Here is an 18,030-nt window from a genome sequence, read left to right on the forward strand (position 1 = left end):
TATCACTCGGTTCTGTCCCCAGACCTGGGCTATGTCAAACATTATTTCTAATAAGAGCATCTCTGGAATTCACCATGATAAACCGAAATCTGAAAATCCTATTGAGTAAACTCAGGTTTACTGGTTCCAAATAGGAAAAGGAGTACGTCAAGGTTGTATATTGTCACCCTGCTTACTTAACTAATATACAGAGTATATCATATGAAATAGCAGGCTGGATGAAGCACAAGCTGGAATCAAGACTGCTGAGAGAAATATCAATAACCTCAGATACGCAGATGACACCAGCCTTATGGCAGAAAGCGAAGAAGAACTAAAGAGCCTCTTGATGAAACTGAAAGAGGAGAGTGAAAAAGGGAGCTTAAAACTCAACATTCAAAAAATGAAGATTATGGCATCTGGTCCCATCAACCATGGCAAACAGATGGGGAAACAGTGACAGAATTTATTTTCTTGGGCTCCAAAATCACTGTAGATGGTGACTGCAGCCATGAAATTAAAAGACACTTCTTACTTGGAAGAAAAGCTATGACCAACCTAGACAGCATATTAAAAAGCAGAGACATTACTTTGCCAACAAAAGTCCATCTAGTCAAAGCTATGGTTTTTCCAGTAGTCATGTATGGATGCCTCACTCCAGTACTCTTGCCTGGAAAATCCCATGGACAGAGGAGCCTGGGGCTGCAGTCCATGGGGTTGCTAAGAGTCAGACATGACTGAGCAACTTCACTTTCACTTTTCACTTTCATGCACTGGAGAAGGAAATGGCAACCCATTCCAGTGTTCTTGCCTGGAGAATCCTAGGGACGGGGGAGCCTGGTGGGCTGCCGTCTATGGGGTCGCACAGAGTCGGACACGACTGAAGCGACTTAGCAGCAGCAGCAGCAGCATGTATGGATGTGAGAGTTGGACTATAAAGAAAGCTGAGCACTGAAGAATTGATGCTTTTGAACTGTGGTGTTGGAGAAGACTCTTGACAGTCCCCTGGACTGCAAGGAGATCAAACCAGTCCATCCAAAAGGAAATCAGTCCTGAATATTCATTGGAAGGACTGATGCTGAAAATGAAGCTCCAATAGTTTGGCCACCTTATGCGAAGAACTGACTCATTGGAAAAGACCCTGATGCTGGGAAAGATTGAAGGCAGGAGGAGAAGAGGATGACAGAGAATGAGATGGTTGGATGGCATCACCAACTCACTGGACATGAGTTTGAGCAAGTTTCGGGAGTTGGTGACGGATGGACAGGGAAGCCTGGCCTGCTGCAGTCCATGGGCTCGCAAAGAGACATGACTGAGTAACTTAACTAACAAAACTCAGGAAAAGGAATTTCCAATACTTGTTTTAGAACAAATATTATTAGGTAAGAATTCTGAAGCTTAAGCTTTTAAAAGTAATATATACTTTTTCATACAAAGCAATTCAAGTTGCATAGAAATATAAAATCCTCTTCATTCAATACCACATTATAAACTATATTTTCTATACTAAAAAGAAAAACAAATAATCAAAAAAGTAATTAAATTAGCATGTTTTCCTTCATGGTACTTTCCACTGGTAGACTAATGAAGGTAATCTTCCCTGGTATCTCAGCAAGTAAAGAATACCGCCTGCAATGCAGGAGATCCCGCTTCCATCTCTGGGTCAGAAGTTCCCCTGGAGAAAGGATAGGCCACCCACTCCAGTGTTCTTGGGCTTCCCTTGTGGCTCGGCTGTTAAAGAATCCACCTGCAGTGTGGGAGACCTGGGTTAGACCCCTGGGTTGGGAAGATCCCCTGGATGAGGGCATGGCAACCTACTTCAGTATTCTTGCCTGGAGAATCCCCATGGACAGGGAAGTCTGGCAGATTACAGTCCACAGGATCACAAAGAGTCGGACACGCCTGAGCAACTAAGCACACACCACAGCATAAAAAGTGAACTCGAATGTCCATGAGCAGATGAAAAGACACATACAACAGCAGTATATTCATCCATTGGCCTTCATGCATGCGTGCTCAGTTAAGACGTGTCTTAACTCTTTGTGACCCCATGGACTGCAGCCCGCCAGGCTCCTCTGTCCACGGAGTTTTCCAGGCAAGTATACTGGAGTGGGCTGCTATTTCCTCCTCCAGGGGATCTTCCTGACCAAGGGATTAAACTCACTTCTCCTTTGTCTCCTACACTGGCAGGTGGATTCTTTACCACTGGCATATTACTCAGCAATAAAAATGAAGTACCGATACATGCTACAAAATGGATGAATCTTAATACATTACGCCATGTGAAAAAAGCTATTCACAACAGACTACATACTATTTATACAAGATGACAACAGTAGGCAAATCTATGGAGTAGATTAGTGATTGTCTAGAGGTGCCGAGAGATTGGGGGGAAATAGGGAGCAATGACTATGGGGATGGGGTTTCTTTGGGGGATGAAGAAAATGTTCCAAAGTTGACTGTGGTGATGGTTGCACAATACTATGAATATACTGAAAGCCACTGACTTGTATATTTTAAATGGGTGAATTGTATGGTACATGAATTACATCTCAGTAAGCTGTTGTGTTGGAGAAGACTCTTGAGGGTGAGTCCGTTGGACTGCAAGGAGATCCAACCAGTCCATTCTGAAAGAGATCAGTCCCGGGTGTTCATTGGAAGGACTGATGTTGAAGCTGAAACTCCAATACTTTGGCCACCTCATGCGAAGAGCTGACTCATTTGAAAAGATCCTGATGCTGGGAAAGATTGAGAGCAGGAGGAGAAGGGGACAACAGAGGATGAGATGGTTGGATGGCATCACTGACTCAACGGACATGAGTTTGGGTGGACTCTGGGAGTTGGCGATGGACAGGGAGGCCTGGCGTGCTGCGGTTCATGGGGTCGCAGAGTCGGACACGACTGAGCGACTGAACTGAACTGAACTGAAGCTGTTGTATTTTATATACATTAAAAAAAAAAAAACACCACAAAACAGTAGAGGTAAAAAGATATCTGTTTCTGCCCATAAACAATTAACTGTTGTAGGAAAAGCTGTTGCACTAAAAACAACCAAAAACCTAGACAAATTATATGAAAGAACTGTTTTCAGATATTGGAAACAAATAGTACAGGACTGTGATTCATAAGAAAAGGGAAAACAAATGCAAAGAGCCCTCTGATTGCCCTGGCTTGTTGCTAGAGGGAGTTTCCAGGCTGTTGCATGAGAAGAGGAAGCAAAACAAAGTCCAACAGTCTTACTGAGCTACGGAGGGAGAAACAGAAGTTCCCAGGGACCGAAGCAGCAATAATTTTCAAGAGCGTACTGGAAACAGGACTCTGCACGGAGCAAGAACTCCGTGGAGGTGAGGGGGGTCTCTGCAAATGGCCGGCTGTGAACCACCTTGTGCACACAGGGGACAAAAGTCCACCAGGCTGGGGGAAAGCTACTGGAAAGTAGTAGACGACCATGCAATTCCCAGAGCTTACACAGGCCTGCAACCGCTTTCCCATCAGGCAGAGAGATGAGGGAACTGGGTAGTCTTCAGAAGGTTATCACTGTAAGTCAGTCAGGCTATCTTAGCTCTAGACTATGGTTATTCCTGATTCACTCCAGTGAGCCTATAAGGAGTAAACTGACAAGTAATTAATTGTACACTAGACCAAAGATCCAATAGGAACTTTCAGATATAAAAGTATACAGTATCTAAAATCATACCCCATTCTACATGATGTTTACCAGAAAATTAGACACTGCAGAAAACCAGTGAATCGGAAGTCATAGCAATAGAAATTATCCAAAATGAAGCAGAGAGCAAAAGCACTGCAGTCATCATCATCGTCATCATCAAAGCACTAGTGATCTACAGTGACCAGTGTTTAACAAATCTAACATATGCGAGACAAGTTCCAGAAGGGGAGGATGTTAGGGAAGAGGGGAGGAAAAACTGTTTCTAGAAATAATCCTGGAACACTATACAAAAATAATACCAATGTACTCTGAGTATTGTAACATAGATGTAAAATGTATGACAACAATACAAAGGAGGGAAAAGGGGAAAATAAAGCATGCTATTGCTGTACCTGAACTGGTATAACATTATTTGAAGGTAGAGCAAGGACTTGGAAAAAAAAAAAAACAAAAGAAAACCAAAGAGGTATAGTTTTTAAAAATTAGTAAAATACCAACAATCTAGTAGGAAAAGAATAGAGAATGTCTTTGAATTGGCAGTAATGGAATAGTCAAGTTCTGAATAAATTATGCTGTTAACATACTGGGACATCACGCACATGTGCAAAAATCAGATTGCTCTCTCAACGGAAAATGCTAATTCAGAGATACAGTATAACACAGCAGCATGGGGTCACTTCAGAGGCAGACTGCCTGAATCTGAAATCCAGGCTCTGTTAGGTACCTGTAGAGTCATTTTGGGCAAGTTACTTAACTTCCTCTGCCTCAGTTTCTTCTGCAAACCAGTGACAATACTCATGGGATTTTCTGGGGATTGAAAGGCATTTAAAACAATCACAAGCACAAAATTAGTATTTATTAACTGCTGGGTAAAAGAAGAGGAAAACCTTCACAATATATTTCTAAGTGAAAAAAGCTAGGTCCAGAACAGTATAGTATGTTGCCATCTGTAGGAAGAACAAACTATATAAATATACCACTACCAAAGTAAAGATTATCTCCAGAGGATTAAATCAGAAATTTCTAACGATGAATCCTTCTGGAAAAGAGCCTCCTAGCTGTGACAACAAAAAGAAAAACTGTATGTGCTCAGTAGCTTAAAGTCGTGTCCAACTTTCTGCGACCCCATAGACTGTGTAAGTCCATCAGGCTCCTCGGTCCACGGAATTCTCCAGGCAAGAATACGGAACTGGGTTGCCAGGCCTGCCTCCGGGGGATCTTCCAACACAGGTATCGAATCCAAGTCTTCTGTGTCGCAACCCAAGTCTCCTGCATCGCAGATGAATTCTTTACTGCTGAGCCACGGGGGAAGCCCTACTCTTCTCTTCACATTTGTTATGTAAACATTGGATTTTCAACAATCTATTATCCATTCAAATAAATAAATTTAAAATTGAGATTTATTAATAAGCATGTATAAAATCAGAAAAATGTGCATTTCAAACAAGTATCGGCTAGGTAAAAAGAAATAAAGTAGCAAGCCAATTTCATTTTTTAATAAACTGTATTTCTTCCCAGAATTACTATCATGATCAGTTCCCTGTGGCTCCTAAAGCCTTTTCTGGTCTTTGTCATTTGTGACCTACTTTTCTAACTCTTCTAACTCTTACTTCTTTGCCTTTTATCATTTCATGATCTCATAAATAGTTTCCTTTATTATCTACAATAAATGATATTATGATAAATATCTTATGTTTTTTCCCCAAAGCCTTCATTATGCTTAATTTTTAAAATTCATATTAGGAAAATAGAAAAAAGGAAGGGTAATTAAATCAGCATTTAGTTTCAGTCAACAACTTATGTTTAAAAGAAATATTTGTGACTATTGTACATGTATTGTATGTCAAGGCATATCAAAGCTGTATTGCCCTTTTGTATTGTAAGGACACATATCTATTTCAAAAATTTTATTACTGCAAAGTCAATTTAAAATTGACAAAGCATGATGTGAAGAGTTTTCTCTGTAAGCTCTGGAGTCTGTTTATAAGTTTACAGTCAGCCTGTGACTCACTAGCTATATAACTTTGAGTAAGTTATTCTTCCCCATCTCAGTTTCATAATTTGTAAGCTTGTATTACCAGTAAGACCGAACACTGGCATGTTTTAAGAGCAGACTATATAAGGTAATAAACATTTCAAACAATATCTGACCCATAGTAAGGCCTTAATAAATATTAATAAAGATAATAATATAACTTATTTTAATAATAATTTTAAAAGTAGTGAAAGCATATGGACTAGTTGGGAATGGGTTAGGCTATAAAGCATGTGATGTCACTAATTTTTTAAAAATGAAATTCATCTAAAAATGGTTTAATGTTATTAAGTCAAGTATAAAATTTGAACTCATTATATGCCATATTATTTAAAAATTAAGACTTTTTATTTCTGGAAAGAACATGCAGAAATAAATATAAAAGGAGTGCTTTACTTTTTATATTATTCTTCAAAAGACTATGTTTTTAAGATCTAATGTTCCTTATTTCTTACTTTTTCTCAATTCAGCTACAAAAAACTCCAACAAATATGATCAAGCTATTTAATACCTGGAGAAATGCCATAACACTTTTTATCCTGCATTACTGGAAAAAATTCTTCCAGCATATCAGATAATTGTTTGGAGCCATACTGTTTCAATTTACCTTTTTGTATTATTAACATACCTTTAAAAGAACTGCAAAAGAACAGCAATGTTGGAGAAATATAAAATATAGCCTAAAGATCAAATATACTAATTTTACTGGATGGGACTTAAGAACGTACATTTTTTTCCCTCCAAAATATTTAGGGAATTTCAATAAAACACAATACCCCTTACTTATCTAATGGATCAGAATCTCTGGGGGTAAAGTATAGAACTGCAGTTGATGCAAGCCCCTAATAATTTTTCTGGCTAACTGTTATTTTAAGAACACATGAATAATCAAACATGAAGGTTTCATTTGAAAGGTTTCATGTAAGTGAACCATGACCAGATTTCAAGCAGCAACAGGAAGTGGCATGAAGGGAGGAGTAAAGCAGATGTCCTACCAAAGGGAGATAACTCAAGTGTCCAGAGAAGTTTCAGCATCCTAGGCATTTAGAGACAAACACACCTGTCCTGAACAAGCAGCAGGAGCACAAGCAGACGGCAGCGATTGTGAGCCAAAACTGCTATTACTTAGAATGACACTAGGCTTTCACTGTGTAATTCCTATCCCACTTCGCCATACATACATTTTTTCATTACTCACTCTGGAAATAAAAGCCTCCTAAGTACTACAATACTAATTGGCAGAGAAGAGGACCAAAACACCTTAAAGCAAAGCAAGGTACTTTTGTTTTCAATTCATAACAAGGTTTTAAAACAAAAAAAGTAAAAAATGTAAAAGGTCGTTTAGATTTTTTGTACTGAATTATTACAAGCATTTATAAATACAGAACTTTCATGTAAGGGAGTCTTTTTTCCAAAACAACTAATCAAAGGCAAATAATTACTCAAATTTTGGAAGTTTATTCAAACCTGTAATGGACATGTAAAAGAATAAACAACTTTTACAAGATTAATTCTACTGTAACTGGTCAGTTTCAACATCTGTAAAGTGACAGTTTGAGACCAGGAGACGTTTGAAGTCCTGACTAGCTCTAATTCTAAAACTGTATGATATATAAAGCCCTCAAACTTTGAATTAAATATACTAGGTTGTTGAAAAACTATACTGTAAGCATACTCTAGTAATTCAAATAACCCTAAAGTGTTAAAATACTGATAGATGCATCCTGTGGTACTGTTTTCAGACTTCCTGTTAGCATGTGCTCTCAATGAATGAAGAGAAAAAAAACTACTTTCTCTTACTTGGACTGCTAAAAATTAATTGCTTGCAACATAGCTACTCAATGAGGAGTTTAAAAAGGCTCTATCATTACGGAATCCTGAAAATCTCATAAAAATAAGAGAAACATCATTAGCTAGCCAGTAAATATCATAACTCAATGACAATCTTAAACTCTGAAGTATTTAGATGAAGTGCATTTGAGACATTTACCTATTATGCAAAACAAGCAGCATTACTTTACAATCTGAACATTACTGTGTAACTCCTTAGGTTGCATAGGGAAAAAGAAAAAACATTCATGGCGCTCTTCCCTCATAATTCTGCCATTCTTACTACACACATTACACATTTTCCACGGTCTGTAAGCGATGCACTGCCCAGAAGTGTCTATGAGGACAAGGGTTTATCTATACTGAAATTAGGTCTGAGATAGGTAACTTTACCGTAACAGAGTTTACACAGGATGTGTATTTCTCAGAAGATAATTTTGTGCTGTAATGGGGGGAAAAGAAATCAAGAAGTCTGATTCCTTAGATTCTTCATAGTTATTAACTTTATTCTTAAATTAAGGGACTGGTCTGCAGAACGAACAAAGCTCCTTACAACTTAAAAGACAGGTAACACAACATTGTAAACCAACTGAACTTCAATAAGAATTTTAAAGTGACCAGATAAAACAGACATCAGTCTAAAAACAAATTTTGCTTCTATATAAAAAAGATCTAACTTTTAAATCTGCATTTACAGACCACGAAAAACCGAAAAATGGGAGGCCAGAAGTAGTACGCAAAATATAAAAGTTTTCCTGTTTAAAAACTCACTCATCCCTGGCTGTCAGGCTGTCATATTTACCATTTTTACAAGCCCGCTGGTCTGACCAAGATTCCTACTTTTAAGACCAACTAAAACCAAGCATTTGCAAAGCTAATTCAACATACTGTAGCTCAACAACTGACAGTACAGATCAGTGATCCAAAAGCTAATTAAACTGTCTCTATCAGCAAATTAGCAACCACACCCCTTAAAAAGAGCACTCAGGCGGTGCTCCATTAACTTCCACTAAGGGTGGCTTTCGTTTAAAATTCATTACTTCATTGCCTGAATGACCATGTTTATTTTACAAACACTGTCACCAGAAAAAGTCAATGACTTTACCTACGCCTGAAACAGAAATCAGTCTGGGGAAAGGCACCGTATAAAACGGGTGAATCTTAGTCACCCAACGATTAATTATAAGCACGGTATACTTAATCATAATGATAGTCTGTGCATCATAAGAATTAAAAACCTTTTATCAACTCAACTAAAGCCCGATGATAATGTATTACTCCACGAACGGTATTTCCTTTAGGTTCCAAGAAAAGCATTACTATTAAAATCGAGTTTGATGACTAAGTCTTAGGTTTTCCCTACCGTTTCATTATTATTATTTAAGGTGGAAAGGGCCTGTTTAGCGGGTACCGTGAAAACCTGTGGAAAGAGAAGTCTGGGAAGGGAATAGCCAAAATCAAACGACTGCGGAGAGCAATGAGGGCTCGGAGGCTGTGCGGGGCGAGGACAGGGACCCTTACCTGCCAGCGGCCATAGGTGAGGAGGATCATGGAGATGGGGATGGCGGTACCAGACATGGCATGGGTGGAGGGCATGCTGTACTCAGAGTTGTAGAAAACCTCCAACTTGACCACGGGTGGCGAGGCGGGCCGCGGCCAGCGGATGATGTCCTTGGTGCACTGGCCCAGGTACATGACCAGCACCCAGATGACCACGAGCCTCCGGCCCACCAAGGCGTCCAGGTTCCAGATCCAGAAGGGGAAGAACAGTATGTAAAAGAGTTCATTGCCCAGCTCCGTGCCGAAGCAGAACAGGTAGTGGAGAGGCCAGTTACTCACGTGGGCCAACTGGCCCTCCTCGTCCGTCAGCGAGTTGCGGCGCAGAAGCCCCGCGCACCGCGGCGAGGCTGGGCCCACCTCGGTCGCCCGCCCGTTCCGCACGCCGTTGGGGGCGCCGCCGTCGCCCAGCTTGGCCGGGCACTGATTGCGGTCGCTCCCGGGCGGCGGAGGGCCTCCGGACGGCCCCGGCTGCCGCTCTCTGCGCCGGGATTCTCCGGTGAGGTGCGCCTCCGCTTTCTCATCCTCCCTCGGGTCGGCGGCGGCCGCGGCTGTGCAGCTCGCCAGCGCTTCCACCCCGCACAGCTGCTGGAAACGGGCCACTTTCTGCGGGTCCTGCAAACTGCTCATCAGCTGGGCCAGCCACTGCCCCACCGACATGATAACGGAACCGCGCGGCCCGCGGGGCGAAGGACGGCGGCGCGAGGGTGGGCCGGCCCCCGGCGCAGTCCGGATCCGTCTCGGCGCGCCTACAGCAGCGGCAACTGCAAGGCGAGCGGCACCTCCCGCCACCAGCTGGGTTCTGCCGGGTGACGGCGCCACAGGCCGCAGCGGCTGCCGCGCGCCCCCGCCCCGCTCGCCCCTCCCTCGCCGCGCGCGCTCCGCCACCGCCCCGGCCTCCACGCGCCGGCGCGCGCCCCGCCGGGCCCCGCCCCCACGGCCTCTCGAGAAGGGGGCCCGGCGGCGCGGGTCAGCCTCGAGCGCACCCGGGTGGCGTGAGGGCGCTTAGGCTCTGCAGAGCGGCGGCCTGGAGGTTCTCCTTATTAATACCCACCAGGCGTCGCGGCGCTTGGCGGGCCGGACTTTGCGCGCCCCTCTTCAACTTCAGCCCTCGCTCCCTGCTGGCTGGGGTTGCCGGCTTCTCTCGGTCCGGCGTTGACTGGGAAAGGCCACGATCCTGGTGCCAGGTTCGGCGGTGCCAGTGGCCAAGCATCCGGACGTCCTGCTGGCACAGAATCAAATGGTGATTGGTGAATGAAAGCGAAGTAACTGCCACGCACTCAAGGAATTACAAGTAATTACGGAGCTGTCCTTAAAGCCACGTGCCAGTTGACTGGTGGTGACGAGAGTAAAGATATAGATCCCAGGACAGTAGGGTGTCATTGATTGTCAAAAGCTCAGAAATAGACGAAGTAAAACCAATAAATCGCTGAAGTAGTAATTAGTAAATGGGTATTGTGCACATACCAAAGAGACAGTTTGTCAACTAGGATCACTCAAACCAAGGTACTGAGTGAGGCATCGGGGTATATTGTTATACAGCAGCTTATATGGTGAGAAGGTAGGATTTTTTTCTTCTTCATAGTGATTGTTTATAATAGAATTTTCAGCGGTTACCTCATATCAGCCTTGAGAAGCAGTTCAAATTTTGCTTATTATTTCCAAAGAAGTGACTAAGTTGGTTTCATCTGCCCAAGGAATTAAGACTGGTCTCCGTTTGGTTTTGAATTTAACAAATATTTTTGTCTAAGTTACCAGATCACAGTTATTCTTAACCTACCTATAGAATTTCCTTTTGATAAATTCTAATAGCTAGCAGGGTTGCACAGAAGATATGTAATTGGCAGCTGAACTCAGGGGGGTAGATTTCTGAGTTTGATAAGGCTGGTTTAGAAACTTAACTTTCATGTCCCACAAGTTACAAATTTGACTTCTAGAAAGAGAGGTTTTTGTAAGAAGGGCCCTGAACTCTAGTTCCAGGAAGTTATTTCAGGTATAGTGAATGTCTAAATTTAAAATTTGGAACTTCTTCCAAGAAACAGGCTGGGAAATTCCCCTCCTTTATGTCATTATAAATATTGTATTTTCTTCTTTCCCAGGGAGAATGATTCTCCTCCTCCCACTCCACTTGCCAGGCTGTGACCATAGAAAGATGAATAAACCATCATCCATGCCCTCAGGTTGCTCACAAGATAAATAGGAGACAGAGATAGATCCCCCTCTGGAGTATAGAGCAGATGGTAAGTGCTAAAACTGAGTCATAAACAACATGTTCTGGAAAGGAGAAGAAACAAGTTGACTAGGAACAGCAAAAAAGTTGTTGAGGTGATCATATTAAGCTAGATCATAATTGAAAAGTGAGATATGAATAGTTGGAGAAGCCCATCTTTGGAAAAGAGAAAATGAATAAAAACAGATGGAAATGTGCAAAGACATATTTGGTAAACAGTTAATAGCTCATAGAATACAGAGTAGGAATGGTAAGTGACTGTAATGGGGTTAGAAAGGGAAGATAGGACCAGATTGTAAAGGCTGGGGATTTTATTTTGCAAGCAGTACATACATGCTAAGTTGCTTCAGTCGTGTCTGACTGTTTGTGACACTATGGGCTGAAGCCCACCAGACTCTTCTGTCCATGGGATTCTCCTGGTAAGAATACTGGTGTGGGTTTGCCGTGCCTTCCTCCAGAGGATCTTCCTGACCCAGGAATCAAATCTATGTCTCTTACATCTCCTGCATCGGGAGGCAAGTTCTTTACCACTAGCACCACCTGGGAAGCGCTTGTAAGCAGTGTGGGACCATCAAAGGCCTTTCAGCCTGGCCACTAACACCATTAGAACTGTGCTTAGAAAGAGGACTAGGAAGGAATCAATGGTGAATTGCCACAGGTCGGAGACCAGAGGCCAGGTAAATCATTAGAAGATGATTACAGTAACCAAGAGAGAGAATGACTGCCTGAACTAGAATCAGATTCTGAGAATTGAAAGGAAGGGATTTGAAAGGATCTGCCCGCAATGCAGGAGACCCCGGTTCGATCCCTGGGTCAGGAAGATCCCCTGGAGAAGGGCGTTGCAACCTACTCCAGTATTCTTACCTGGAGAATCCCATGGACAGAAGAACCTGGTGGGCTATATATAGTCCATGGTGTTGCAAAGAGTCAGACAGGACTGAGCGACTTTCACTACTCACTACATTTAAATTCATAGCTCTGCAGGCAAACAATAGTCCATCCCTGATTGGAAAATATTGTCTAATATTGAGACATTTCTAATTTAATGAGGAAGACATAACAAGAGAAAACATGCAAATATATTCAAAGATGTAAAGTGAAGCATAATAAACAGTTCTAGGAAGTGAGATCCAAGCAATCACTGTGGAGTGAGAGGCAGGAAGGTGGCACTGGGTTAGCTCTGACTGCTTCTGTCAAACAGATGATTAGCTGGTGTTTAAAGTCAAGGAGCAGCTTAGAGAGAAATGTCTGTGAGGCACTTTACACATGCTTTTCTATGAAAATAATTTGTTCAGAGGGGAATTATTCAGATTCAGCCAAGAAATTTTTGATTCTGGGGATTAGTCTATAAAGATAGCAGGAAAAAAGAAAATATAGAAAACAAAGTAGAAGGTGATCTTTACAGATTTTCTTCAATTTACAATGGTGGTCCTGATAAACCCATCATAAATTGAAAATATCTAGGTCAAAAATGCATTTAATATACCTAAACTACTTATCAACATAGCTTAGCCTAGCCTACCTTTAAACATGCTCAGAACACTTAGGTTAGCATACAGTTGGCAAAATCACCTAACACAAAGCCTGTTTTTAAATTAAGTGTTGAGTATCTCATGTAATTTATTGTATACTGGCCGTGAAAGTGAAAAACAGAATGGCCGTGTGGATACAGAATGGTTATAAGTGTCTCAGTTACCTACTTTTGTCGTCTAGTAGCTGACTGAGAGCTGCAGCTCCCTACTCTCCCCTGCCCAGCCTTTTGTACTGCATATCCTTAGCTCTGGAAACTATCAAAATTCAGAATTTGAGGTATGGTGTCTACTAAATGTGTACTATCTTTGCACCATCATATAGTCAAAAAATTTTCAATCGATCCATCACAAACCAGGGAATGTCTGTATACCCCGTGGCCGAATTATGTCTCCTTCAGCACTGATAGATTTTGTCAGAATGCAGTATTCCCTATAAAGGTAATGGAAACAGAGATGATAGGGAATGGGAATTTGGCCTATGACTGCACGAAGGAGGAAAAAGAATGCAAGTTGACGGAACTTGAAGGGGCTAGCACTTTCCTGCTAGTGCAGTAAATCTGTTAATGATAAGGAAAATGTCTTAGCTGTAAACCAAAGCACCACAGTGAAAAAAAAATAGTAGTTTTGGTGGATTCTATTCACATTCACTCCAAACTTTTCATAATAGAACATCTTAGGACTTAATGGAAATTTAATTGTATAAAAATTCAAATTTAAATATTCTGTGGCAAGCATTTTTAAAATAAAGCATAAACATTTTTTAAAAGAAAATATTTCTGCCAAATAAAGATATGACTCTCTGGGTGTGATTCCGTGTCTTGCCTGCAAAGTCAAATGTCTTTTTTTTTCAATTAATTTATTTTTTAATTGAAGGATAATTGCTTTACAGAATTGTTGGTTTCTGCCAAACATCAACATGAATCAGCCATAGATATACATATGTCCCCTCCCTCTCGAATCTTCCTCCCTCCTCCCTCCCCATCCCACCCCTCTGTGTTGCTACAGAGCCCCAGTTTGAGTTCCCTGAGTCATAACAGCAAATTCCCATCTATTTTACACATAGTAACATAAGTTTCCATGTTACTTACATTGTAACAAATGTCTTCATCCATGTCCTACAATTGATATGTTAAATTTTGTGATATACTTCTTTGTATTTCATGTAATATTGAAACATTTTGAAGACTCATGTTCTATAAAGGGGAAATGTTGCTGTCATTTCTAATGGAACTTTCCTTAAAGTGGAAGGGAAATACAATACACAGTCTTGGCCTTGGTCGTTCTACCTTCAGCAGATAATTTATCATAGTGAATTGTGGTAAATCATTGATTCGGGCTTCTCTGGTTGTTCAGTTGTTCAGAATCTGCCTGCAATGCAGGAAACCCATGTTCAATCCCGGGGTCAGGAAGATCCCCTGGAGAAGGAAATGGCTACCCACTCCAGTATTCTTGCCTGGAGAATTGCATAAATCGAGGAGCCTGGTGAGCTACAATCCATGGAATCACAAAGACTTGGACATGACTGAACGACTAAGCACACATGTAAATCATTGATTCAGCTACTTTTACAATGAGTTCAAAGAACTTTATCAATAGAAATGCACCTTCTGAGTAATTTAGGTTCAAAACTATGTTATACTGTATTGTATATTTGAATGTTGCTAAGAGAGTAGCTTTTTAAAAGTTCTCATCACAAGAAAAAAAGAACTATGTGAGGTGATGGATGTTAACTAAAATTACAGTAATGTATTAAATCATTATGTTATACACCTTAAACTAATACAATGTTCAATGTGAATTATATCTCCTTAAACCCCTCCAGGGGATGGAGAAACTATATTACTTAATAAGAAAATGATAATATTCATTTTAAACTGAATATTCATTATTATCGATCTATTTTCTTTTGCCTATCTGGAATCCAGCTAAATTTATTTTTTTGTTTGTTTAGAATTTTTAAATATTTTTATTGAAGTATAGTTGATTTACAATACTGTATTAGTTTTAAGTGTACAACAGTCATTAAGTGTACATAGATATATGTATTTGTGTGTCTATATACATATATATTCTTTTTCAGATTCTATTCCATTATAGATTATTACAGGGTAGAGAGTCTAGTTCCTTGTGCCATACAGTAGGTCCCTGTTGTTTATCTGTTTCGTATACAGTATTGTGTATATGTTAATCCCAAGCTCCTAATTTCTCTCCCCTTATGCATTCCCCTTTGGTAACCATAAGTTTGTTTTCTATGTCTGTGAGCCTACTTCTGTTTCAAATTAATTTCTTATTTGTTAAACTGCAAAATTTATATGTTGTAAACTAGTCACCATAAATTACTAGTACTAAAATATTTTTGAAATGTAAATGTCATTACATAGCACTTATGGCATCAATAAGTGGACTCGATGAAGATGAGTCTGAGTGAACTCCGGGAGTTGGTGATGGACAGGGAGGCCTGGCATGCTGCAATTCATGGGGTCGCAAAGACTCGGACATGACTGAGCGACTGAACTGAACTGAACTGAACTGATGAGTATTTTTGAATGATTAAATCCATGTTTATTAAATTATTTACATATAACCTAGTGATTTTTATCCTGCATCTCTGATTAGTTTTATACTTTTCAAAATTAGGATTTCCTCTGAATTCTCAAAAAGATACTTATCATAGCACAAATGTAAAGAAGATATATGACGAATATAGATAAAATTTTAAAAGTAAGGGTTGCATTTTTTTATCTTCTACATTTTCTCTGCCCCAGCCTTTCACTTTCTCCCAAAGAAATATTCTAAGGGGAAAAAACGGTCTAAGAGTATCTTAGTCAACAAAATAAATGGTCTCTCACCCACTTTTACTTCTGGCCCACATAGGCTGGGATCACCATGGAATTTTTTTCCCTTACAATACAGACCACTTATACCATTTTATTTTACCCCAAGTCTGTAGTGCCTTTTTTTTTTTTTAATTTATGTATTTATTTTGGCTATGCTACGTCTTTGTTGCTGCAGGCAGGCTTTCTTCAGTTGCAGGGAGTGGGGGGGACCACTCTTCATTGCGGTGCACAAGTTTCTCATTGTGGTGGCTTCTCTTGTTGCAGAGCACGGGCTCTAGGCTCACGGGCTTCAGTAATTGTGGCATGTGGGCTCAGTAGTTGGCACACGAGCTTAGCTGCTCTGCTGCATGTCGAATCTTCCTGGACCAGAGATTGAACCCATGACCCCTAAATTGGCAAGCAGATTCCTAACCCCTATACTACCAGGGAGGTCCCTGCTCTGCCTTTCTTGATGCTTGTGTTCAGTTCTTCCTTGGATTTCATAAGCCAATAAATTCCTTTTTTATTTAAGGTTTTTTTGAGGTAGGTTTTGCAATTTTCAAATAAAATCATATAGGTGGTTAGAGCCTTAGTTAGAACCAGAAGTCAGATCCGATTGCTCACCTACAGCTTTGGTGATGAACAGTTTTTGTTGCTGCAAAACCTGTTGCTGGCCCCCAGAGGCAAGGACCTGTGCTTTGCCTCTAAGTCATTTTTATTTCTACTAACAAGATGCTGGGAGCAAAACTGACACTGAATAAGAAGTAGATGAGTTACTATAAACATATACAGTTATGGAAAGAACGTTATCTTGATTCGGAAGACCTAGATTTGGGGCATGGATCTGCCACTGACCTCCTGTAAGATCCTCGGCAAATCACTTACAGTTAGGTACAAATCTTCACAGCACAATGGAAAGAACAAGAGCCTCGTGGGATTATGGAAAAGCTAAAAATGACATCATATAAGTAAGAAATTTTTTAGCTCTATTATGGGTTAACTGCAGGATATACATTGGAAATTTTATTTAAAGCCCTGTCTGAATTTGGTATATTATCATTTTAACATCACCATACAAATATCCATCATTATCTTAAACTCCGCATATTTAGATACAATGCATTGTCTTCTTCATATCTCTGCCTCTATTCACCACCCCCTCAAATCTCTTCCTGGCTTTAAAAACTGCTTTATAAAGGCAAACTGGATCACAGTTCTATCCTGCTTAAAGCTCTTCAGTGTCTCCCCATTGCCTTCAGAATAAAAAATTCAAATTTTACTTTGTCATTTCCAAAGAACTAAATGTAGATCTCTCAGGATATAAGAGGAGAAACCAGGTGATTGAGATCTAGTCTGTCCAGCACTTTGGTTTTTACATAGGCTGTTTGGCTCCTACCTGACTTTTTGTTATCTTCTCCCCTCCTCCCATGAGGTATGCAAGCTAGGGGGACTTTAACAGGCACAGTGAAAGAAGCCAGGTGGTTCAGGCCTTGTAGACAAGGTTATCATCATCCTGTTCCTGTCTCTCCCTCTTACTTTACTACTGCCTCGCTTATCCTCTTACCCTCACTCTATATTTAGTTATTCTGAAATGAATTGCTCTGAATATTTCATGCTCCCTTGTGCCTCTGTGTCAGGGCTCTGTGTCCATTCTGTGTCAGCTTGTATTATTTCTGTCTTGAACTCACTTCCTTCTATCACTCACCCGGCTGAGTCCTTCAGGATTGTCTCCTACACTAGAACGTAAATTAATTGAAGACAGGAATAATATCCTTGATTATTACCTATATCTTTCTGTATACCTAGCACCTAAATGTTGTCAATCAGTATATATATATGGGCTTCTCTGGTGGCTCAGTGGTAAAGAAACCTCCTGCCAATGCAAGAGATGTGGGTTCGATCCCTGGGTCAGGAAGATCCCCTGGAGCAGGAAGTGGCAACCTACTCCAGTATTCCTGCGTGGAAAATCCCATGGACAGAGGAGCCCGGTGGGCTACAGTCTGTGGTGTTGCCAAGAGTCGGACACTACTGAATGACTGAACAACAACAATATATGAGTGAATGAGCTTTAGAAATCCATTCCTATAGAACTCCCCTAGAAAGATTCTGAAGCCTAAACAAATTGTTAAAATGTATATAAACTTGATTATTTGGCTTTGGCTCATTCCCAGCCTACCTGTAGTTGTTTCTTATACAAATCTTTGAGAGACCTAATAATCCTTAGCGATGCCTCAGGTCTGTTCCAACCAGTGTGAGTGAAGTGAAGTGAAAGACGCTCAGTCGTGTCTGACTCTTTGCAGCCCCATGGATTATACAGTTCATGGAATTCTCCAGGCCAGAATACTGGAGTGGGCAGCCTTTCCCTTCTCCGGGGGATCTTC

The 18,030-nt window shown here is 40.8% G+C and overlaps 1 protein-coding gene across 1 annotated transcript in view; it reads right to left on the bottom strand.

Moving 5' to 3' along the window:
- Positions 1–9,923, bottom strand: part of SGPP1 (sphingosine-1-phosphate phosphatase 1) — a 31,220-nt gene extending 21,297 nt beyond the window's left edge. Inside the window, exon 1 of the mRNA XM_027554278.1 lies at positions 9,036–9,923. Coding sequence (XP_027410079.1) covers positions 9,036–9,731 — 696 coding nt within the window. The 5' untranslated portion in view covers positions 9,732–9,923. The remainder of the gene's footprint in view (positions 1–9,035) is intronic.
- Positions 9,924–18,030: the final 8,107 nt, after the last annotated feature.

The sequence above is a fragment of the Bos indicus x Bos taurus genome, chromosome 10 (genome assembly GCF_003369695.1).
Source record: "Bos indicus x Bos taurus breed Angus x Brahman F1 hybrid chromosome 10, Bos_hybrid_MaternalHap_v2.0, whole genome shotgun sequence".
Lineage (NCBI taxonomy): Eukaryota > Metazoa > Chordata > Mammalia > Artiodactyla > Bovidae > Bos > Bos indicus x Bos taurus.